This window comes from Elephas maximus, chromosome 7 (assembly GCF_024166365.1).
Source record: "Elephas maximus indicus isolate mEleMax1 chromosome 7, mEleMax1 primary haplotype, whole genome shotgun sequence".
NCBI classification, from domain to species: Eukaryota; Metazoa; Chordata; class Mammalia; order Proboscidea; family Elephantidae; genus Elephas; species Elephas maximus.
Window position 1 is genome coordinate 67,617,166 of NC_064825.1, and position 24,777 is coordinate 67,641,942.

A 24,777-nucleotide genomic window follows, 5' to 3' on the forward strand; every position below is an offset into this window, starting at 1 on the left:
GTTGTTTTCACCAACATTGGGGACCCCTTTGGACAAACCGGAGACCCTGGTGGTGTAGTGGTTAAGTGGTACGGCTGCTAACCAAAGGGTGGGCAGTTCGAGTCCACCAGGCGCTCCTTGGAAACTCTATGGGGTAGTTCTAGTCTGTCCTATAGGGTCGCTGTAGGGTCACTATGAGTGGAATCGACTGGATGGCACTGGGTTTTTTGTTTGTTTGTTTTGGACAAACCATTCTGCTGCTAAAAACAGGGATGACTTGCAAGAGTTAAGGACCCTCAAGAACTTCAAACTTCTCCGTCCCGGATGGAGGGAGAAGGAGGAGGTTGACGCGAGACATGAAATCAAGTTATGATTGTGCAATAAATGCGGGAATAGTTGGATGTGCCCAGATTGGTGGGGCCTGAAGCTTATACATTTTGGTTCATTCTATTTCTTCCTGGATCTGGCTCACTGTCTTTGGTGGGCACACGATATGGGCCTAAGAACTATATAGGCAGACATCCAGGGAAATAGCTCCCAGCAGCTGGGGCGCAGACACTGGGAGGTAAAGTAGCAAGTTGGTTCCATTCAGCAAGCAATCGCCGAACCCCTGATTTGTGCCTGGATCTATGCTGGGTGCAGACCTGGGGGAAATGAGGCTTCTAGGCTCAAGTGCACCCAGCCGGCAGGGTTAAACACACAAAAACAGATAATGCCCTATGTCCTGAAAGGGGCAGATTTAGGGCATCTTTCGTGCTCCGGGCAGCCAAGGGGCCCCGAGCGCACAGCTCCTTCCAGGGCGGAGGGCGGCGCGAGGGAGGGAGAGAGGGAAGGGAAAGGCGAGCGTGAGCTGCCTCAAATGCTTGGAATAATTCCGCTTCCGTTTGGAAAGCCGCAGCCTCAGTCCCGCCGCCGCCGCCCGCCGCGTCCGCCCAGCGCTAGCTCTGCGTCCTGACCGGCCCGTGGCTGCCCGCTGCACTGCCATGGCCACCTCCCCGCAGAAGTCGCCCTCTGCCCCCAAGTCTCCCACTCCCAAGTCGCCCCCGTCCAGAAAGAAAGATGACTCCTTCTTGGGGAAACTCGGAGGGACTCTGGCCCGGAGAAAGAAAGCCAAAGAGGGTGAGTGCTGCCGGGCCCGGTGGGCCTGCGGGGTGGGGGCCCGAGGGGCCCGGGCGCCCGGGACCGCGGCGAAAGCGCGCCGCGGGTGCCCGGCGCAGTGGGGGCGCGCGGCAAGGCGTGCGCGCGCTTCTCGGGGAACGTCGCGCGGGAGCGGTGCGCGCCCAGCTCTGCGGCCCTCGAGTCCCGTGGGCTATCGCTGCCGTCGCCCCGCCCTCGATGGCCCGGGCGCTGCCTTCCTGGGCTCGGCGGCGCCCAAGTCGGAGAGCCTGGGCCTAGCACCAGGCAGACGCCCCTGCTGGGCTGGACGCCGGCGCTGCGTGGCCTGAGGGCGGAGGAGGCGTTGGCATTGGCCGAGGCCGCCGGACTGGAGCCCAGGCCCGGACTCAGCACGGAGGTGGCATCCTCCTGTAGGCCCAGGTCCCGCCCTCTCTGCGCCCTAAGGCTAGCGTTTCCCAAGTTTCTGCTCCAACTTTTCTGGGCGCCGTCACTCTTCTTTTGCCTTCATTGGTGTTTGAAATCAGGTCGTTCCTAGACCTGCTTTAGTCTAGATGCAGCCTTGGCCTCTTTGGACCTTTGTCCTCCCCCATGGCTCAGCAAGGCTCTATTAATGAAGTAGATCAACAGAAAATGTTTGTTGAATGAATGAGTGAATTGCTGGCTGTCCTAGCGGTACCGCACTATAATAAACTCACGCCCAAGAAGAAAACCCGGATTAGACACAAAGTTAGCACCTTGGGCCATGACCCATTCATGAACTCAGGTGTTAAAGGCTATTGCAAAAACCATTTTCTTTTTCCCACTAGGGTGAGTTGAGGCCACATTTTTTTTTTTTTTTTCCAGGACAGTGTGGATGTAAAGTGTTTTGTCCCGTGGGCAGACTTTGCATTCTGCTTTTTGGTTTGGAAAATGAGGTGACAGTCCTCAAGAAGAGCTAGTGGTATAAATTGCTTGGTTAAAAAAAATTGATAGACTGCTCAGTGGTTTGGGAATCGGAATTGGGATGAACCGACCACTCTTTTGAAAGCTGTGATGCTGAGACATAAAATAAATTTCATGCTGTAGACATGAAGAACTACATTTCTACTCTCTAATTGAAGTGAGAAGCAGCAAAATGTTGCCCCCGATTTGGTTACTTTGGTCAGACATTGTCTGAGTAGTGTACTGTTGGTAGCAAATCATGAAATCCTGGCTTGGAAATGCTGCCCCTTCCAGATGATGTTTCTAACTCTTTCTTACATCATTGGTGACATGGGCTCATTCAGCCCCAAACTAGGCAACTCAGAGTTATTGAAGCTCATGACCTACCAAGAGATCTCACCCCACCTTTGTCAACTTTCTAGAAGAGTTTATACTGAGCCAAGAGTTGGTCTCTGTGTGACTACTACTATTCTGTTCTTGGAGCCAGGAGAATGAGTCTGATGGTGGCCTTTCAACTTTTTAAAAGATGAGTAGCCTGTTCCTTGGAGCCTTCCTTTCACCAAGGCAACATCCTGTTACTTAGCGGGGATTTTGAAAATAATTTAGTGAAGGAACTATTTACAGAGGTGTGGGCAGAGTTAAAGGAGCCAAGAAGGGATGCTGAGGCACCTAGAGACTAGCAATAGGAGCAAGCCATTATCACCCCTAGGCGTGAAGGGACAAGGAGAGAAAAATGGAACCCACTGAAAACTGGAGTTATGGAAGATGGGCTGCTCAACAGGAACCGTGGTTCTAGAGGGACACAACCACCGTCAGAAATATGGAGATGGAGCAGGGAGAGAATGCTAGAAGAAATTCTCTACATGCTCCCTCTCTTTTTGCCCTCTAATCTCCTGCTGGTGCTTCCCATTGGATGAGCTCGGTGGGAAGCCATCAGGGTGAGGAAATCTGGGTGGTACAATATGTAGGGGCCAACTCCTTTGGGGTACATAGCAGGGGAGAGAATCATAGTGGAGGGGTAGGAGGTGGAGAATAACTAGCAGACCTTCTCAAAGTGAAATCTCCGGAAGTCAGCATAAACCCAAAAGAACCAAACCCGTGCCATCAAGTTGATTCCAACTTATAGCAACCCTATAGGAAATAGTAGAACTACCCCATAGGATTTCCAAGAAGGAGCTGGTAGATTCAAACTGCCAATCCTTTGGTTAGCTGCCAAGCTCTTAACCACTTATGCCACCAGAAGTCAACATAGTACCTTAGTATCCTAATCCAACCAGCCCAGATTGGGAAAGGGACGTCACTTCTCTTGTTCTAGCAAAGACAGCATATTCTTTTAGTGCAGCTAAGGTTACTTTTCTTTACTGTGCTAGCTACATCATACTGTTATCTCTCATTGAACCTGCTATCAGCTTAAAACCAAGACCAAACCAAACCCACTGCCATCGAGTCGATTCCGACTCATAGTGACCCTATAGGACACAGTAGAACTGCCCAGTAGAGTTTCCAGGGAGCACCTGGCGGATTCGAACTGCCAACCTTTTGGTTAGCAGCCGTAGCACTTAACTGCTACGCCGTATCAGCTTACTCAAAGATATTTTTATATTTGTTGCTGCTAAGCCAGACCCTTTTTCCTATCTTTCATTTACTCAGTTGGGTTTTTGAAACCAAGCCCAAGATCTTATTCTTATCCCTGTTGTACTTAATTGGTAAATCCTGATTCTGTTCATTCAGCCTATTAGCTAGTCCAGGCAATGCCAACTGGTGGTCCAAAGAGCACATGACTCTCTAAAGGGACCCGCCACTACCCAGCTCCTGCTGCTCGCTGCTACGTGGTGACGGTTCTATGAACCCAGGTGAAGCAGGCAGTGAGGCTGGTCTGAGATGACCTGTTGTTTGTGAGAATGTGCTGGATTTCAGTGATCAGTGCTTTCCCTGTCGAGGGTCCATTAACCATCCTAGATTCTCAGTTCCCATATACGGACCTCCTACGTAGGTTCTTAAACTAGCCTTGCAGAGTCCACTTGCCAAAGGCACATTTTTTGTCCTGTTCCTTCAGATCTGTCCTCAAGACTTGCTCTTCCCGGGAACACCATCTTGAATTGTATCTGCTACCTAACCGCCCATTGCCGTCGAGTCGATTCTGACTCATAGTAACCCTGTAAGACAGGGTAGAATGGTAGAACTGCCCCGTAGGGTTTCCAAGGCTGTAAATCTTTAGGAAGCAGACTGCCACATCTTCCTCCAAACTGTCGACCTTCTGGTTGTCAGCCAGGCTCTTAACCGCTATACCACCAGGGCTCATCCTGCTGGCTAAAGGTGCTCCAAATTAGGTCAGCAGTATTTATTATCCCCCAGAGTTCTGCATTTTTCTAGTTCCTGAGGTGTCCAATGAGGGCTTTAATAATTCTTACAATAAAACTAATAATTACCATTTTGGTTCTCATTGGCTGTCCAGTGTTGCTGGGGAAAATGCCCAAACCCTACTCATTGACTTTGTAACAGATTGATGGTTTGTAGAGGGGGCTGAGCCCTCAGCACAGCTGGGCATTCCTTACCTTCTCTCCTAATCAGCTTGCATTCTCATCTTCCAAAGTACTCGATCCAAACCATCACCACACAAACCCTTCCCAAGACCTTGAGGTAGAAAATTGAGTCCCAGGTATGCTTTCAAGTCCCACAATTCCTCCTGTATTTACACCTGTCCTTTCATGCCCCTTTCCTGTCCTAGTCCTTTCCGAGGAGATCCCTTCTTCCCATGTGTACGAGGCGATCTCTTTCAGCTTTCTCCCAGACTTGGCGTAGTCAGAGATCCTTTTTCTGGTATCTCCAGTTTTTTCCCTGCTGCCTTTCCCCCTGTTGTTGTGTGTTACTAAGTTGACTCCAACTCATGGCGACCCCATGTGACAGGGTAGAACTGCCCCATAGGGTTTCCCATGCTGTAATCTTTTACGGGAGTAAGTCACCAGGTCTTTTCTCCTGCGGAGCCACTAGTGAGTTCGAACCACCAACTTGTCAGTAGCTGAGCGCTTAACCATTGCACCACTAGATAGCCTTCTTTTTGCCCTTAACATTCTGAAAATATGCTTGAGTCTTTCCCTTTCAAAGAAAATCTTCTGATACTGGTTTCCTCTAAAGACACCCACATCTCTTTCCTCCTTTTGGGACCAGAGGTTTTAAGAGTTGTTTGTACTGACTTCCTCTTTTCTTATCTCCTACTCACTTCCCAATCCACTATTTCCATTCTTTCATCAATTACTCATTGAGTGCCTGCCGTATGTCAGCCACTGTGCTAGGTGCTAAGAGTATCACAAAGGACCAAAACAGATAAAAACCCCTTCCCTCACGGAGCTTACATCCTAGTAGGCGAGACAAGATAAACAAGATATGTCAGTAAAACGTGTATTTTGTTTGAGTGGTGATGAGTGCTATAGAGTGAAATAAAGCAGGAAAAGGGAAAACAGAGTGTTGTGGGGTGGGGGATGGTTGGTGATTTTAAATAGGAGGGCTAGGGAAGAACTCACTGAGAAGGGCAAAGTTGAGTAAAGATCTAAAGGAGGGAAGACAGTCATGTGTACATCCTGGGAAAGAATATTGTAGGCAGAGGGAACGGCAAGTTCAAAGACACTGAGGCAGGAGTGAATCTGGTGTATTGAGGAGCAGCAAGGAGGTCACTATGGCTGGAGGAGAGAATGAGCATGATTGTGGAAGGCGGTGAGAAGGTGAAGAGGAAGATGAGGAGCTAGCAAGAGAGACTCAAAAGGAGCATCTGGTGAAATAGGAGGGAAACCAGGGGAGTGGGGAGTCCTGGAAGCCATGTGGAGAATTCACTTCTGTTCCCACTATTCAGGTAAAACTTCCCTGGGTGAGGTCTACAAAATTCACTGTCTCCCTTTCAATCCTGATCCCACTAGAGATCTTGGAGGCATTTGATATTGTTCAGTTTTCCCTTTTCCTTAAAATTATCTTCTCCCTTGACCTTTTCCATGCTGAATTTGTTCCGTGCCTGACTGTTCTTTTTCTGACTCCTTCTCTGACTTTTCTTACTCTCTTTATCCCTTCAGTAGTATATTCTGGGGTTCTGACTCTACTTGGTTTGCTCCCCACCGCTCTCTGGGTTATCTTATCTGCTACTGTGGAGTTAATCACCACCTACGACTTTTCTTACTCTCTTTATCCCTTCAGTAGTATTTTCTGGGGTTCTGACTCTACTTGGTTTGCTCCCCACCGCTCTCTGGGTTATCTTATCTGCTACTGTGGAGTTAATCACCACCTACCCACTGATGATTCTCAAATCCAGATCTTTCATCCATAGTCCATATACATCTTTTGCACTGTCTCCTGGATGTCTCACAGGGTCCGCAAATTCAACATGCCCTCAGTGGAATTACTGTTTGTCCCACATGCCCAAATCTGCTTCCACTCCTCTGTCATCCCACCCAGCTACCTAAGGTTGAAATGTTGCAGTCATCCTCTTATTTTAGAGGTTGACAACTTTTTCATAAAGGGCCAGATAGTAAATATTTAAGGCTTTGTGAGCCCTGTGGTCTCTGTTACAAGTATTCAGCTATGCCCTTGTAGCTCGGGAGCAGCTACAGACAATATGTAAATGAATGAGTATAACTGTTCCGGTAACACTTTATTTATGGACATTGAAATTTGAATTTCACAAAATTTTCACGTTATAAAATATCATTTTTATTTTGTTCTTTTTTAGTCATTTAAAAATGTAAAGCCATTCTTAGTGTGTGAGCTGTCCAAAAGTAGGTGGCAGGCTGGATTTGGCTGTGGGCCCTAGTTTGCAGACCCCTGCTTTATTTCATCCCTCACATCTAATCGTCTCTCATCAAGTTCTGCTGATTCTACCTTCAAAATGTCACTGCCTTAAATCAGGCCTCATATGTGCTCTTTTGTCTTTCTTTTTGATTTTATTACCCTCTTAGGTGATGCAAACGGTTTGTGCTTGACTACTAACCTAAAGGTTGGTGGTTTGAACGCACCCAGCAGTGCCACAGAAGAAAGGCCTGGCAATCTTCTATAAAGATTACAGCCAAGAAAACTCTATGGAACAGTTCTACTCTGTAACGCTGGGGATCACCATGATTCAGAATGGACGTGATAGCAATGAGTTTGGTATTTTGGTTTGGGGATTTTATACTTGAAATATTGCAGTAGCCACCCAACTAGCCTCACAGTCTTTGGTCCTTTTTTGTTCAAGCCATTCTTCATCCCTTTGCCAATATGTTGTTTTTTTTAAACATGAAGATAAGCCCTCCCACTCCACCCCCCTCCCACTGACAAACTTCTTAGCGTGGCAGTCAAGGCCTTTACAACTGTTTGTTAGTACAGTAAACCTTTTTGGCCTTATCTCCTCTATTTCTCTTCCAAGAAGCCACCACTTTAACTACACAAAACCATTATTCATTCCCCAGCTGTGCCATATTCTTTCACATGTCTTTACTTTAAAGCATGCTGGCCCATATTTTTGCAATGACCTTCTTCCCCTCTCTATACAACAAACTCCTATTCATTCATTAAGACCCAACTCAGATATCCCCTTCTGAATGAAGCCTTCTATCGCTCCCCCAAGTAGAGTGAGACGCTTCCTTCTCTGTGGTCCCGTGGCACCATGTTCATAACCTCTTGATGGCACTGGCCACATTGCAACTATAGGTGTGCATGTCACTATGGTGGTAGCCCTCTTCCTTGTAGCCTTCCTGCTTAGTGTAATATTTAATACTAAGGATATCGGAATTTCTATGGCATGAATTTCCCCATATTTGGAAACCCTGGTGGCTTGGTGGTTAAGAGCTATAGCTGCTAATCAAAAGCGGCAGTTCAAATACCCCACCACTAACTAGCTGTGTAACGTTAAACAAGCTTCTTCCCTTTTCTGGTGTGATTTTCTTGTTTCTAGCATTAAGGGATTAAGCTAAATAACCTCTGAGGGCCTTTGCAGCTCTGGTCTACTGTGATTTCTAAGCTTTCGTTTCACCAGGCTTCTCTCAAATTCAGTTTTATTGTCTGTGTAGGGTGGTCTGGGAATTACACCATCACAAAGATCTCTTTCTTTCCTCCACTAATGAAGGCACCTTTGTGTCAGGAACAGTAGATGGAGACCAGGATAAGTGGGCTCCAGCCCAAGGACACCTCCATATTAGGAATCAGTCTCCTTGTCTTGTGGAATATCTCTATTCGGTTAACAGGAACAGCTCATAATTATGTTTTAGCTATTAGTATGAGAGAAGAGATGAAATCCTCATATAAACGTTTGTAAGTATCTAAAAACCCCCACTCACTGTTGTGGAAAAAAAAAAAACATTTGGGGAAAGCCTTAGAATGATTTCGATAATAAAATACTTTAAAAAATAAAAATAAAATCTTAAAAAAAGATGTAAGCGTCCCGTTATGTTTTGAATGTGTTCTGCAGCCTGAAATCAGCAGGAAGTCCAAATGAGGGCTTGGCCTGGGGTCCAGAGCCCCCAGGACAGAGAGGCCTCTGCTGGCTTAGGCCTTGGGGCTCGTCCCTGCTCTTTCCTTTTCTCTGTAAGCTTCATGAGGGCAGGTGTTGTGTTTGCTCTGCTCACATTTGTATCACCTGTGCCTAGCGTAGCGCTAGGTCTTAACAGGTGCTCCTTATATGCTTCATAACTAACTGCTGCCCTTAGAAAAGCAATTTATCCTCGCTGCGGGAGTCCCCAGGTTACTCCAAACTGCTTTAACCTCGAGTAACTCTTCTGGTCTCCTGACTCCATCCAAGCCCCAACTTCTAGCTCTGGGTGTGTGTGTCTTATAAAATTGCTCCCCCAAATTTTACTCCCTGCCCCCAAAGGAAGCTCTTTACGCTTTGTAGAAAAACATTATTAGTTGGTGCTGTTATTTCGCAAACACAGGAAGGCCCCCCAGACCAGAGGTTTGGGTCCTAGGGTCTGAAGGCAGCTGGTTGTGCCATGTTAGAAGTGAGCCTGCAAAGAAGAGCCCCCGGGCCCAGGGTGGTGACTAGACAGAGTGTGGGGGCCAGTTTTCTTTATCTCCGGAAAATCTTGCTTTGTGGAAGCTGCTTTGCATGTATTCATGCTAGAGTGCTTAAAGGAACATGAACTTAAGTGAAATGGCCCATTGTAAGATTTGGGAAGGCAGAAAAGTGCAGACCAAAACTGTATTAGAGAGATTCACAATTCCTTTAATTCCCCCATTCTCTCTTCCCCACCTATGCCTGATTTTTTTTTTTTAACTTTATTGTGGTAAAATATATATAACAAAACATTTGCCATTTCAACTAGCATCTTTTTTTTTTTGTTGTTAGTGTTTTTTTCCTCTCCATTATGCAATTGACCCATGCTTTTGGAATTTATGGAAAAACAGAAAGAGAAAACAATCTTGCAAAGTTCCAACACCCAAAAACATTACTGTTGCCATTTTGGTTTATTTCTTTATATTTATAACTGAGTATATGATGTAAATAAAAATTCTATATGCTGTTTTTATTAATTATTATAGGTAATATAAATATTTTTTTCATGTTATCACAAATCTTATTAAACACTCTTTGTAGATGCAAAGGAGCCCTGGTGGCACAGTGTTTAAAGTGCTCAGCTGCTAACTGAAAGGTTGGTGGTTTGAACCCCCAGCTGCTGCACGGGAGAAAGATGTGGTAGTCTGCATCCTTAAAGATTCCTGGTTGTTGTTTGGCACTGTGGAGTCTGCTCCCAACTCATAGTGACACTGTGTATAACAGAAGGAACACTGCCTGGTCATCGTTATGCTTAAACCCATTGTTGCAGCCACTGTGTCAATCCATCTCTTTGAGGGTCTTCCTCTTTTTCACTGACTATACTTTACCAAATATGATGTCCTTCTCCACGGACTGGTCCTCCTGACAACACTTCCAAATTATGCGAGTCATAGTCTTGCCATCCTTGCTTCTAAGGAGCATTCTGGTTGTACTTCTTCCAAGACGGATTTGCTTGTTCTTTTGGCAGGCCATGGTATAGTCAGTATTCTTCACCAACACCATAATTCACAGGCATCAATTCTTCAGTCTTCCTTATTCATCGTCTAGCTTTCACATGCATATGAGGTGATTGAAAACACTATGGCTTGGGTCAGTCACACCTTAGTCTTCAAGGTGACATCTTTGCTTTTCAACACTTTTAAGCAGGTCTTTTGCAGCAGATTTGCCCAATGCAATGTGTCTTTCGATTTCTTGACTACTGCTTCCATGGATATTGATTGTGGATTCAAGTAAAATGAAATCCTTAACAACTGCCTCTATGAGGCAGTTCTACTCTGTCCTGTAGGGTCTCCGTGAGTCAGAATCAATGGCAGTGGATTTTGGTTTGGTTATATGTACATAATATTCCATTGAGCAAATATTCTATCGTTTACTTAACCATTTCTTTTGACTCTTTTTTTTCTCCTGGAAATAATGATGCCTATAAAGCTTTTTTTTTTCCTTTAAATTCAGAATAATTCCCCAGAAGTGCAATTACAGGGTCAAAGGATGACAGTTGGCATGTTTGCCATCAATCGTTTTTAACTGATAACCAAGAAGAAATTACTGCTGTTGGGTTTGGGTGATCTTTCTGGTAGATGTTTTAAAAGTGAAACCAACGTTGTTAGACTGAAAGTTTCTGTTTGATCCTGGCCGGGAAGGTCAGGTAATCTAAGAGGTGGGAGAATTATGGGTTGGGGAAAGCAGATTTCCACCCTGACTAGTAATTTACTCAAAGTAATTCGAATATGGGCAGGTCTTATTTCAGGGCATTCTCTTATGGCCATCTTTCCATCCATATATGGTACTGTGTGTAACCCCCGATGCCTGCTCCCTGTTCTGACAAAGCTCAGGGTGTAACCACCTTGGGCATAGCCATCCTTAAAGTTCCTTGGCACTGGGAGTCATAGCCACCACCCTCTGTCTTCTTCTGAATTCTCACCACTCCCCTGTGAGACCTGGTGATGGTTTAGCCCAGGACTCCTTTCTCTTGAGCACTTCCTCTCTACCTCTCCAACTTCTGAAGGCTTGTACTTAACCCCCAGCAACTTGGTAACCACAAACAAATGGAGGCAATTGCAAGATAGTGGATTGAGTGCTATAGTGGAGATATTTAGGTTGTAGGAGTAAGGAGCCTGTAGAAGTTGGGCCTTGAAGCCAAGGAAGGACACCCCTCCCCCCGACAAAAGAAAAGCCAGGCATTGAGTGCCTTCTGATTTCAGTTGGATTTTGACTGAGTGGGTTGGGCTGATGCCTGCGGGCCTGTGGTTTACTCCGACTGTATTAGCAATCCATAGTCAGGTGTCTCCTATTTCATCTCTGAAGAATGGATCTGAGCCAGTTGGAGTGTGTAATTATCACGCCCAGCACTCCAGGGAATGTTTCTGGGGAGTCACTGGTGAAGGCAGGCTCCCTTCCTGGCAGTGATGTGTGTGTCTAGGTCATTTCTTTCATCACTGAATCATTCTTCCTTCCTTTCGCTCATTCTCTTATCTCTCTTAACATCCAGAGGCAACTAAGTCCCCTCTTCTGTGAAAACACAGCCTGACAATGAGGAGCTGGGAGTGATGCTCTTCATGAAAATGCAGGCAGATCTCCTGGGGATGATGGTGGTGGACTCCAAGGGGCAAGGCTGCCTGCCTGTTTCTGCTGCCAGGTCTCAGGGCTCCTGCTAATGCCGAGGGGCCAGTGGAGAACGCTCTGTGCTTGTTTCTCTCCAGGATGCATTGATAGAAAAATTAAGCTGCCAATTGCAGTATTAATTTCAGTTAAAAAATTGATTCCTCAAGCAGTTTTTGTCTTGGCCAATGTGGCTTTGGTTGTGGGACATGCTGGGATCCCCTGGTGGGGAGGGAGAACAAGAAGAGCTCAAGAAGGGGGTCTGCAATCCAAATCACCAAGGTTAGCAGGCAGGGCATTTCAGGTCTGTTGAGGCAGGCACCAGGATGGCAGGATGCAGAGATTCCAAGCAGATCCAATGATTCTCTCCTCAGGGAGGCCCACACAAGTCCTGGGAGGGGAGGGGGAAGCTTAGATTCAGGGTCCTGGGGACAGGACTTAGCAGGCAGGTCAGGACCCTACCTAAGTAGGTGATTTAGGGACAGGCTGCAATCTCACCGTGGAACCAGGACCTGTTGGCCCCACAAAGTGGGGATAGGTAGGAGGCTGTGGGATGCTCATGCGGGAACCCTGGTTTTTGCCTCACTCACCTCCCTCTGCTCCAGGCTTGGAAAGAAACATTGCTCTTCTCAGTGAAGAGTAGTTTTCCTATTCACCGTAAAGCTGAGCTGCTCCTGGCCCCCAGCCCCAGCAGGGCAGACCTGCAGATGACAGGTAGTTAATAATGACAGCTGGGAGAAGCAGGGCCAGCAAGAACTGACAGTTTTTTATGCTGTTTGCAAAACACAGGAGGAGGGTAACACAATTCCATTTTAAAGCAGCTCTCAGGATACGGGCAAGTTCCAAAACCCCCTATAGGCAAGGAGGAGCAGCTGCCGTGGGCTGACGGCTGCAAGGCTGCTCTTGGTGGGCTTGGTGGGAGATGCCCCCTCCGGCGCATGCCCACGTGCCCAAGAATAGAGTGATCCCTTCACCTGCATTTCCTCCATGGCCGTCATTATGGTATTGCAAAGCTTCCATGATGACAATGTTAAGGCAGATTGATTTTGTTCCTCCTGATTGTCACTGTGTTGAACCTGGCCTGGGTGATGGGCACCCAGTCTTCACACCTTGTAATGGCCTTGCCCAGGGGTGAATGTTAGCACAATTGGGACCCGACACTTCAATAAATCTGAGACATTCTATCACGGAGATCAAAGTTCAGACTTGCTTAAATTGGTGTTGGAGCAGGTGGGAAAAAGAAGTCCGTGGTGGGAAAAAGAAGTCCAGGGCCATGAATTGGGTAGATGGCAATTGTCATTCCATTTGTAAAGCCTGAATGTCAGCTCTTCAAATGATATGACATCAATTTAAGTAATTCGGACTCCCAGCTACCTCGCCCTTTTAGTGTTACTGGTCTTGGGAAGTGCGATTCATGGTCTAGCTTATGCTCTTGGGTGGGAAAAAATCCCTGCTGGTATTTCCAGGGTCAGACGTGCTTTGTTTGTGCTGGGTTGGTATCAGTGGGTTATCAGTTTTTGTGGGAGTGTCTATGACAATTTCATCTCCTACCTGGGTGTGCTGGTAACTCCCCAAAATGACACTTCTAGCTGGGACCTCTTGCCTGAACTCCAAACTCATTAGCATGTGTGTATTGTGACATTGTCACTTGTACACAGAGATGAACCTGGATTTTAACACAGGGCATAGAGTTCCCAAAGGCTTCTGATGAGGTGGGCATGTATTCCGGTGTGTGATGGTAGCTCAATTCCAGAGAAGAGCTACTTGTTTGTTTATTATAAATGTAACAGCTTTAAAAAAAAAAAAAAAAAGAATTTTTTTTTTTAAAAAAAAAAACAGCTTTATTGAGGTGTAATTCAGATACCATACAATTTACTCACTTGAGGTGTACAATTCAATGGTTTTGGTATATTCACTGATTTGTGCAGGCATTGCCACATTCAATTTTAGAACATTTTCGTCAAAACAAAAAGAAGCCTCTGATCTATTAGCAGTCACTTCTCATTTTCCTTCAAACTCCCCTACCCCTAGCCCCAGGCAACCACTGCTCTACTTTCAGGCTTTATGGATTTTCCTGTTCTGAACGTTTCATATAAATAGAAACATACAGTATGTCGTCTTTTGTCACTGGCTTCTTTCACTTAGTGTGCTTCCAAGGTTCATGCCTGTTGTCACGTATATCAGTACTTCATTTCTTTTTATGGCTGAATAATATTACATTGTATGGCTATAGCTCATTTTTATTTATCCGTTCATGGGTTGATAGACATCTGGGTTGTTTCCACTTTTGGGCTATTATGAATAATGTTGCTATGGACAGTCGTGTACAACTTTTGGTATGAACATTTGTTTTTATTTTTCTTGGGTATATATACCTAGGAGTGGAATTGCTGAGTCATATGACAACTCTGGAAGCCCTGGTGGCATAGTGGTTAAGAGTTCAGCTGCTAACCAAAAGGTCGGCAGTTCGAATCCATCAGGCAGTCCTTGGAAACCCTATGGGACAGTTCTACTCTGTGCTATGGGGTTGCTACGAGTCGAAACGAAATCAACTCGTCAGCAGTGGGTTTGGTTTTTTTATGACAACTCTGTGTTTAACCACTTGAGGAACTACCAGTCTGCTTTCCAAAGCAGCTGCACCATTTTACATTCCTACCAGGAGTGTATGCGGGTTCCGGTTTGTCGACATTGTTGTCAACACTTGTTATTATCTGTCGTTTTTTATTACAGCCATCCTAGTGGGTGTAAGGTGTTATCCCTTTGTAGGTTTGATTTGTATTTCCTTGATGGTTAATGATATTGGGCATCTTTTCATGTGCTTTTTGGCCATTTGTAAATCTTCTGGGGCCCTTGTATTTTAGATTCCATAGAATCCCGAGTGTGATGAGCGGTCTGGCTGTTAACCCAGAAAGGTGCCCCAAAAGGAAGCTTCCTCCACCCATTTATTAACTTTGGCTGGGAGCACCAGAGGCATGTTGCATCTTATATTAGGTGCATTTCATCTTGTGAATGACTGTATTCCTCAAATATTTCCTGTTAAGCAAATTCTCATATGCCAAATCTTGTTAAATACCACTGGCCTACATTATTACATTGGAAAATTGTCTGGAATAGAACTTTACCCCAAATTGTAACAAAATCATACCAGAGAAAATAGCAAAAGTTTTAAAATTTGCACATTTAACTGAAATGTAATTCTTGATAATATGCCATCACTTTTCGAATAATAAAACTAACAATGACAGCAGTAATATACCTGTACCAGGGACAGGCACTGATGTAGTGCAACTATGGGCCAGGCTCTGTGGTAGGTGCTTTACATATATTAACTTAATTGATCTTCATAACAATCTTATGACATAGGCATTATTAGCATCTTTCTTCTTTTGTAGAGGAGGAGACTGAAGTACAAAGAGGTCAGGTAACTTGCCCAAGGTCAAGGCTAGTATACTAGTTAAGGTAACATAGCTGCTGCAACAGATAAACCCAGAGGCTTAACGTAATAAAAGTTTACTGCTAGCTCACAGCAGAGCCCAGTGGGGTTGTTGTTGATTCTGTGGCCTTCCACATGGTCATTGAGGGATCCAGGCCCCTTTCTTCTCATGACTCTGCCTTCCTCCAGGTTGTTTGAATTTTTGCCTATTAGCAGGTGAGTTAGATAGAGAACAAAGACTGCCATGGGAGGTTTTTATGGGCCAGACTTGGATGTGGTACACATCACTGCGCACTTACTGCTGGCTAAAAGTCAGTTATGTGGCCACACCTAAGTGCGAGGGAAGCTGAGAAGCATGGCTTAGTTGTCTGCTCAGAGGAAAAGAAAGGAAGTGGGTTTTGGCCAACACAGGTGTAATTTCTGCCACTACTAGCAAGTGGAGACATGGAATCTGAACCCAGGCAATTTGGCCCCAGAATTTTGCTCTTAACCAGCACACTCTACTCCCTCACTGTGAACAGTGGCTCAGAGTTCTAAGAAACATGTGGTAAGCTGTACAAGTCTGTACTAAGTTTTCTTCCCATGTGTCGCTGTATTTGGTTGCGTGGATGCTGTGTCTGGGAATTCTGTGGAAGTCGCTGTCTTTCAGAAAATAAAAACAATAAAAACTAATATTAATTGTGTGTTCTGTGCCAGGTACAGTTGTAGGCGTTTTACATGTTATATTTCACTTATGTTCATAATAACCAAGAGACAGAGAATTATTATGATTTCCCGTTTTCCTGAAGCAGCAAGCTTGGTTACTTGTCCAAGCCATACACTTAGGAAGTGGTGCAACTGGGCTTTCAGTGCCCTCACATTCAACCTCTGTGCCGGGACAGGGTTGAAGGGAAGAGGAGAAAAGATGAGAAAGCCAGAGCCACCAAAGGTACAAATCGGAACACAGCCTTAATCTTGTTTGCTTCAAAACAAACCAACTTTTACAGGTCATTTATGAGACATTTAGCAAAGTGTGAACACTGACTGGGTATTTGATGATATTGAAGCATCATTTCACACTTGTGGGGCGTGAAAATAGTGTTGTGATTATGTTAAAAAAAAAAAAACAGAAGCCCTTATTGTTTAAAGATATATACTAACATGCTTATGGATGAAATGATAAAATGTCTGGGATTTCCTTCAAATAATCCAGCATAGTGAGTGGGGTATCAATGGAACAAGAGTGGCCATGAGTTGCTCGTTGACTGGGAGGTTGCTTGTATTGTTATCTCTACTTTTGTGTATGTTTGCCATTTTCCATTATTATCATCACCATCATCATCAGTGAAGACTTTAATGAATCACAAGGGAAGCAGACTTTCCGTATCCCCCCAGGTGGTTAACGAAGTGATGGGTGGTGAGTGCAAGCATGGAACATGTTTGCTGGAGAACAGCTGACCAACCTGGAATGTTTTTAAAGCAGGGCTTCGTGGACTCGGAACTGTGACCAGTTTTGAAATTCTGATTCTGAGATTCGTAGAGGCAGTGTTTAGTGTCTGGGGAAATGGGCTCTTCAAGATGAGCCTCAGAAGCTCCAGAAGACAGAAGTGAGGGCTTCCTGGGGAATGGATACTGGGCAAAAGTCTGGGCTCTCTACTGGCCAGATACACTCCAGCAGAGGTTGTGCAATATTTTATAGGCTCTGTCAGAACAATTCAAAACCCTGCTTTCCTCCTCAGATTTTAAAACCCAGCAGATTGAGAAACATGGGTCCCTGATGGTGCTCTGAGCATGGCTTATTCCATCCTCAGCGTCTTTCCTTTTATTTTTTACATGTGTCCGCCCCATGTCAAACACCTAGAAGCTTTCACATATGCTGTCACATTTAATCCCTACAATAACCCAGGGAAGTCCTATCACCTCCATTTTACAGATGAGGAAATAGGCCCAGAAGGGTGAAGAGACTCGCTCAAGGTCTCTTAGCTGACAAGTGTTAGAGCAGGGATTTGAGTCAGTGTCTTCAAACTAAAGTCCAATGCTTTTTCCACTATAATACAGCTGTCTTTTCTGAGTATGGTTTATTTTTTATTTAACAACAATAAAACCAAACCTGGGCCATCAAGGCAATTCCTACTCATAGTGACCCTATAGGACCATAAAACTGCCCCATAGGGTTTCCAAGGAGCAGCTGGTGGATTCAAACTGGTGACCTGTTGGTTAGCTAAGCTCTTAACTGCTGTGCCACCAGGGTTCCTTATAAAAAAAAAAAATAAGATAATAGAAATTAACAATGGCCAATAAGCAGTAACAATAGTTAACTGTTTAATAATTTACAGTTTCTCCAGTCTTTAAAGGTGTTGGCAGTTTTTCTAATTTGCCTCTTTATTCAACAAACATTTTATTGGAAGTCTTTGGGCTCTGGAATCAGACTGCCTGGGTCCCCATCCTTGTCCTGCCAGTTACTAGCTATGTGACCTTCAGCCTCCTTATTTGCAAAATGGGATATTACTAGTACCCACCTTACAGGGTTGTCATGAAGATGAAAGGAATTGGTGCTTGTAAAGTATTTAAAATAGGGCCTGGCCCACAGTGGACATTCCATAAAAGTGAGGACCTGCCAGGGCCCGTGCAGGCTCTGGGGGCGGAGCTGCGTCTTTGCCCTCAGGAAACTTACCTTTTGTTCAAAGGCTTGCATGTTGCTATGATGCTGAACAGATTTCAGTGGAGCTTGCTGGAAGAGAGGCAGACACTCTACCAGAGGTGAGTGTCTGCCTCTCTGTTGTGTCTGCCTGTCTGTTGTTGTTGTGTGCTGTGGAGTCAATTCTGACTCATAGTGACCCTATAGGACAGAGCAGAACCGCTCCATAGGATTTCCCACACTGTAATCTTTATGGAAGCAGACTGCCAGGTCTTTCTCTCGCAGAGCACATTTTGTTTAGCAACTGAGTGCTTAACCACTGTACCACCAGAGTTCCTTAGCGGTCGCATATTTGTACAACAGTGGGGTTCCTAACCTTTTCCAGGTCTCCATCACCCCCTTCTGAGATTGGTGAAAATTATGGAAGAAAGGCCTGATTGCAAATGTAAACAAAATTCATGATTACCCAGCTCGTATTATTACTTCAGGTTTTATTAAACTAGCTAAAAATGCTTATGTGTATGGTAGAAAGTTCAGAGAGACCAGAAATACAAACTCAGAAATAAGGGATCCCTTCTACCCTCCCACTCCCAGACCCTAGAAATCACAGTGTAGCATGTCCGAAGTATTCTGTTTTGCAAACAGATAGACTTGTTTTACTTTTATAAACCGCAATACTATTGTAAGGAGTGTTCAGTCATTTTTTTCCCACTTACCTCTTTGTTGTGGGTTTCTACCACATAAAGGTTTACCTCATTTTTAAACAGCTTTGTGCACTGCGTGGATGTGCCATAGTTAACTAGCTCCTTAGAGATGAACAGTTAAGTTTTTTCTAGGGTTTTGCCATTTCAAACAACGCTGCATTAAACGTGCTTGCAAACCAGCAAAAATATCCTGTACGAGTTTATCTGTGCAATAAATTGTTGGAGGTAGAAGTGCTGAGTCGAAAATTTGTTAGGTTCGAATTTTGTTGGCTATTACCAAATTCCTCTCCAAAAAAGGAAATGCTAGGCAAGAGAAACATCTATCCAGGTTTTAAAACTTGTTTCTTTTACAAAATAAAAAGTTATCTTCATTTCTAATTTTATTGGAAAAGCTTGTCCTTGGCCATAAATTTATAGGCATCAAATTGTCAGGCTCCTGTTCTCAGCAGTTGGTACAGACTGGACGTTCTGGATTCTAGTGTGAAATCCCATGTGCTCTTAACCCCTTCTCCACGCCAGGCTCCCTGCCTCCATTCTCTGGGGGAAGGACTTTTGTTTCTTCCCTTCCATTTTCAGGATAAGTATTTGGAGATTTCTCAATTTTCTGGAATGGTCCGGATTTCTCACTGGAGAAGGAAAACATGGAAGAGCGTTCTTGATCGGATGTCTGAAGTTGGAATCTTGCTAAGCGTTCCTCTTGTCTAGGATTGACCTCTTGGCCCTCTCAAATTCCTCTAAGCTGGAAACAGCTGGGCCTGCCTGTGTCCTTCCTTCTGCCCCCAGTTCCTTTGGCAGGGCAAGATGAGACTTGTTAACAGACTTATTTCCTTTTAGGGATGACTGTTCCACCATACCCCAGCCAACCAGGATCAGAAAACCCAATGAAAACGATGATAAATCATACTTGGGGCCATGGGGAGGAGGGAGCTGGATGACTCATGGGCCACTGCATCCTCCTGTTACATTCCAAGAGCTGCCTTCCTCAGGGCTGAGATCATTCCTTAGAGTGACACCCCGACCAGGCGGTGAGGAAGGCTAGTGGGCAGATTGCTGGTCTGGGTGAAGGAACCAGGTGAAGGCCCTAGCTGGAGACGGGTCCTGGATTTTTCTTTTGGCCTGGCCTTTTGAATAGGCTGGCAAGCCTGGCTCCCCCTGGAAATGAGACACAGAGTGTTTTTGCCATCAAAGGGCTCACAGTCTAGCCTGTAGTGAACTTTATTCTCCTGTGCCTAGCTCAGTGTCCTGGAGAGAGACAAACTTAATAACTTTGTGACTTTGTACAAATCACTTCATTTCTCTGAACCTCAGTTTCCCTATCTACAAAATGGGGGAATAAAAAAACCTTAGTATCAATCTCTAGGGTTGTTAATAAGTAATGAGCTAATTCATGCTAAGTGCTCAGTACAGTATCTGGCACACAAAAAGCAGTTAATTAATATTACTTGCTATTTTTATGCCTACTTCTACCTCTCCTCTGATCCATTTTGCAAATGAAAAACTGGGAAACATGGTTTGACTGTGGATATTCCCTCCCACCCCTGAGTTGTGGTAATATTAAATCGAAAATACCAAACTGAATTGCCATTGAGTCGATTCTGACTCATATAGGACAAAGTAGAACTGCCCCATAGTGTTTCCAAGGAGCAGCTGGTGGATTCGAACTGGCGACCTTTTGGTTAGCAGCTGATCTCTTAACCACTGCTCCACCAGGGCTCCTGTGCTAATAATAGCCAACACTTATATAGAGCTTACTGTGTTCCAGGTACTGTTTTAAGGGCTTGATATATATTGACTCGTTTAATCCTGCCAAATCCTATGAGATAGCTCCTCTTATTATCCCTATTTTATACATGAAAAAATTGAGACACAGAGAGGTTGAGCAGCTAGCCAGTTGTCGGTAAATGGTAGAGCTGTGATTCAAACCCAGGTTGTGTGCTCTGGAACCTGTTTTCCTAACTCTTATGCCATCCTACTTCTCAGTATGTTTGTACATTTCTACAGAACATTTTTTGGAACATAAAACAATCAGGTGAGATTTATTTACCTGTTTTTGCTTCCATTAACAAAATAAAATGTGTTAGTTTTTCCTATGAAAGCAATATAGCATTATCAAAAACTTGGAAAATACAGGAGGAGAAGGATAAAAATACCCACCATGCTATTGCCTAGACTAGTGGTGTTCTTTTTTTATTTCCAATCCTTTGTGGGTTGAAATGTCTTACTATGTGTGACTATCAAACAGCTTGTATAACCTATAACTCTCCGCTCGAGTTTGACAACGGGCAGGCTCGTCGACTAGATGGTTCTTCAGAACACGTGCTTAGATGTTGCAGCAATATCAAATTGCTGTAAATTTCTAAATGCTTACTCTAAAATTATTTAACTTGCAAGGAAGAGTGAAGAAAACTAAAGATACAAGGGAAAGATTAGTCCAAAGGACTAATGGACCACATCTACCACGGCTTCCACCAAACTGAGTCCAGGAAAACTAAATGGTGCCCGGCTACCACCACCGACTGGTCTGACAGGGATCACAATAGAGGGTCCCAGACAGAGCTGAAGAAAAATGTAGAACAAAGCTCTAACTCAAAAAGAAAGACCAGATGTACTGGCTTGACAGAGACTTGAGAAACCCTGAGTGTATGACCCCTGGACACCCTTTCAGCTCAGTAATGAGGTCACTCCTGAGGTTCACCCTTCAGCCAAAGATTGAACAGGCCCATGGAACACAACAAGACTAAAGGGGCGCACCAGCCCTGGGGCAGGAACCGGAAGGCAGGAGGAAATAGGAAAGCTGGTAATAGGGAACCCAGGGTTGAGAAGGGAGAGTGATGACATGTTGTGCGGTTGTTAACTAATGTCATAGAACAACGTGTATACTAACTGTTTGATGAGAAACTAGTTTGTTCTGTAAACCTTCGTCGAAAGTACAATTTAAAAAAAAGAATTTAAAAAATAAAATAAAATTATTTACTTATCTTGTCATGGACAGGTAACAAATAGTTCTGGGAGTCGAGCTGGTCTGTGGATGATGTTCTGAATAGCACTGACCTATACAAACACTTTACACTTTAGCATATTCATTTCAAGTATTTTTTCTATTTTTTTAAATCTGTATATACATTTCTATTATTTTCACTCTATTTCACAGTATAATGTTACTGTAAACAACTCCTAAGTGTAGTTTTAATGAGTACATAGTTCTCCACCTAAAAGATACACTGTAGATTCCCTCAGTAAAAAAAATGGTGGACCTTAAATATGTTCTGCCATTTTGTTATTTCAAATGTTCTTCCTATAAAATACTATGATAGTTTTTGCACAAGGATTTTTCCATATTTAATGTTCTTTTCGTATGGTGGACCTTAAATATGTTCCACCATTTTGTTATTTCAAATGTTCTTCCTATAAAATACTATGATAGTTTTTGCACAAGGATTTTTCCATATTTAATGTTCTTTTCATAGGGTAGATTCCTTAGGTTGGCATTACTGGGTCAAACAATATGAAGCCATTTAAATTTCTTGATTGATATTACTAAGTTACTTTCTAAAAGAGGTGTGCCAATATATGCTCCCAACGGTAGTCTGTGAGAGTGCTAGTTTAACTACATTCTTTTCTACATTTATTATTATAATTTATTTAATGGGGACAGTATTGTGTTAACTTGGACTTCTTTGATTACTGGTGGGGCTCAACATTTTCTGAAAAAAAAAATGCATGTAGCCACTTTTATTTCCTCTTTTGCTTTATACTCAGTTGAGTACTAGAATTAAAAGTTTATTGCTTTGAACAGATTTCAAACTACTTTTCTGATAGGATGCCAAGTTAATCCGCACAAAAAGTCTGCGCGTATTGACATATATTATCATCACTGTCTAGTCCTTCTCTTTTACTGTCTTGCCAGAATTGGGGAAATGTTTATATGATGTTGATGTCCCCATATTCAGAAAAAAACCCACCTAAATTCATACCAAATGCTATACTTAGATAATGTGGCTGGTATATGGGACTTCCTTTGAGCTTTTCCAGTTATTTCCTCAATGATTTTTTTCTGCTTTTCCTTTTGTTTCCCCCTTATCCCCCTCCCTTCATTTTGGAGCCTGGAAGGTTGGTGGTTCAAACACACCCAGCAGCTCCTGTGGGGAAAAGACCTGGTGACCTGCTCCTATAAAGATTATAGCCAAGAAAATCCTATGAGGCAGTTCTTCTCTGTCACATAGGGTCGCTATGAGTTGGGATCAACTCAGCAGCACCCAACAACAGCAATAAAAGTATTGCTTATCAGCTTGAATTAGTTAAAAAATGCTTTTATTAATTATAGGGAAAGTAAGAAGAATATTTGAAATTTGGACTCTTCTAGGAAGTTCTAGATGCCTGAACACAAATACTTAACCATATCCCTGGGTACTGTGTGCTATACCAGCAGTGTGTGCAAAGCGGGACCTGACGAGTGTCAGGGGCAGTTTGGGCTGGAGTTTGGCAATAAATGTTGACATATATTTCCCTTGGAGCCCTGGTGGCACAGTGGTTAAGCACTTGGCTGCTAACAAAAAGGTCAGCAGATCGAATCCACCAGCCGCTCCTTGGAAACCTCTGTCCTATAGGGTTGCTATGAGTCGGAATTTACTTGACAGCAACGGATTTATATTTCCCTTAATGAGACTTGTTGAGGACTTGTTTGCTTCTTAATAACATTAGAGATATTTATCAGTAAGACAATGATTTCTCACTGTGTCCCTTCTCAGTATATGCCGAAGAGGGTGGAGTACACAGTGGTTGTGGTGAGGCAGGATGCTTCATTGCAGTTGATTCCTAATTTAACAAGCCTAGTCCCTTCCCTTGGCTGGCAGACATTTTTAAACAACTCAAAAGACATTAATTGTGACTGAATAGGCAAATAATTGTAATTGGCTAAAACGTGACAATTAAGGAGATTCAGAATAAAAGTTTTTGTCTTATTTTATACTTAGAAAAGCTGTTAAAAAGTGTCTCCACAAAAAAAAGTGCACTATGTTCTGATAAATTTGTGAATAGTTAGGTTAAGTGGGCGTCTTTTCCTGTTTTTCAGGCTTAATGCACTTTCTGAATTTCCAAAACAGGGGTAGAGTGAGATTTAGTGTACAGTTTTTCCAAAACTTTTTTGTCTGTGGGATCCTATTTTTCAAGGAGCACCTATTAACCTTGCAAACTAGTGTCCTGCAGCACACAGCCAAGCTTGGAAAATGCTAGAGCCAGCCGAGCCTCTGTGGCATTGATGTGCACATTGACCACGAATTGTATAAAACTGTTCTGAAGCATAGAACCATCTGTGAAATAAGAATGATAGCCTCTGCTTTATAAGGGTTGGTTTTGAAATGCAGTCCTTCACCACCAACTCTCCTTTATGTCTGGTGATGGAGCAATAGGGTTGGGGAACCATGCTCATAGGTCAGTCTTTAAGGGCACTTAAAATTGGTTTTGCGACCCAGCGATTCCACTCCTAGGTCTATACCCAAAAGAATTGAAAGCAATTGAGACTCAGACAGATACTCGTACATTAGTGTTCATTGCAGCATTATTCATAATAGCCAAAAAGTAGAACAACCTAAATCCATTAACAAATGAATCGATAAATAAAATGTGATAAATCCATACAGGGAAATAGTATTCAGCCATAAAGAGAAATGAAGTCCTGATACAGCTACAACATGGATGAGCCTTGAAAACATTATCTTAAGTGAAATGTCAAACATAAAAGGATAAGTATTGTACGATCCATAGGGTCAGAACTGACTTGATGGCACCTAACAACAACAACAGAATAAGCAAACACATAGAGACAAAAGTAGGTTAGTGGTTACCAGGGCCTGGGGAAGGGTAGCACGGGCAGTATTGCTAAGGGGTGATGAAAAACTTTTGGACATAGAGAGCAGTGATTGTTGCACACCATGGGGAATGTAATTAATATCACTGAATTATACACTCAAAATGGTTGTAATGGCTAATTTTATGTTATATATGTTATAAAATATTTTTTAGAATTTTTTTCCCTTCACTAAAGTAGAACAATCCAGATAATGCAGAAAGTTAAGAATTAAACACAGCTGTTCCGGAGTCCATTTTGCACAGTAGTTAAGAGCATTGGCAGGGAGTGTGACCGCTTGTGTGAATTCAGACTTTGCCACTTAATTAACTGTGTGACCTTGGGCAGTTAGTCAACCTGTCAGAATCCTCAAGTCCCCTCGCTGTAGAATAAGGATAATAATTTCATCCAGTTATAGGGTTGATGTAGGCATTAAATAAGTTACTGCATGTCAAGTGCTCAGAAGGTTGTGTGTCGTTTCAGGTCCTGGTAGGAAACAGTTGGCACACTCGGTGGGGGTAATTGAAGAGGGTAATAAAGGGAGTATTTACA

The 24,777-nt window shown here is 43.7% G+C and overlaps 1 protein-coding gene across 1 annotated transcript in view; it reads left to right on the forward strand.

Moving 5' to 3' along the window:
- Positions 1–846: 846 nt before the first annotated feature.
- Positions 847–24,777, forward strand: part of PARVA (parvin alpha) — a 184,890-nt gene continuing 160,959 nt past the window's right edge. Inside the window, exon 1 of the mRNA XM_049890407.1 lies at positions 847–1,098. Coding sequence (XP_049746364.1) covers positions 963–1,098 — 136 coding nt within the window. The 5' untranslated portion in view covers positions 847–962. The remainder of the gene's footprint in view (positions 1,099–24,777) is intronic.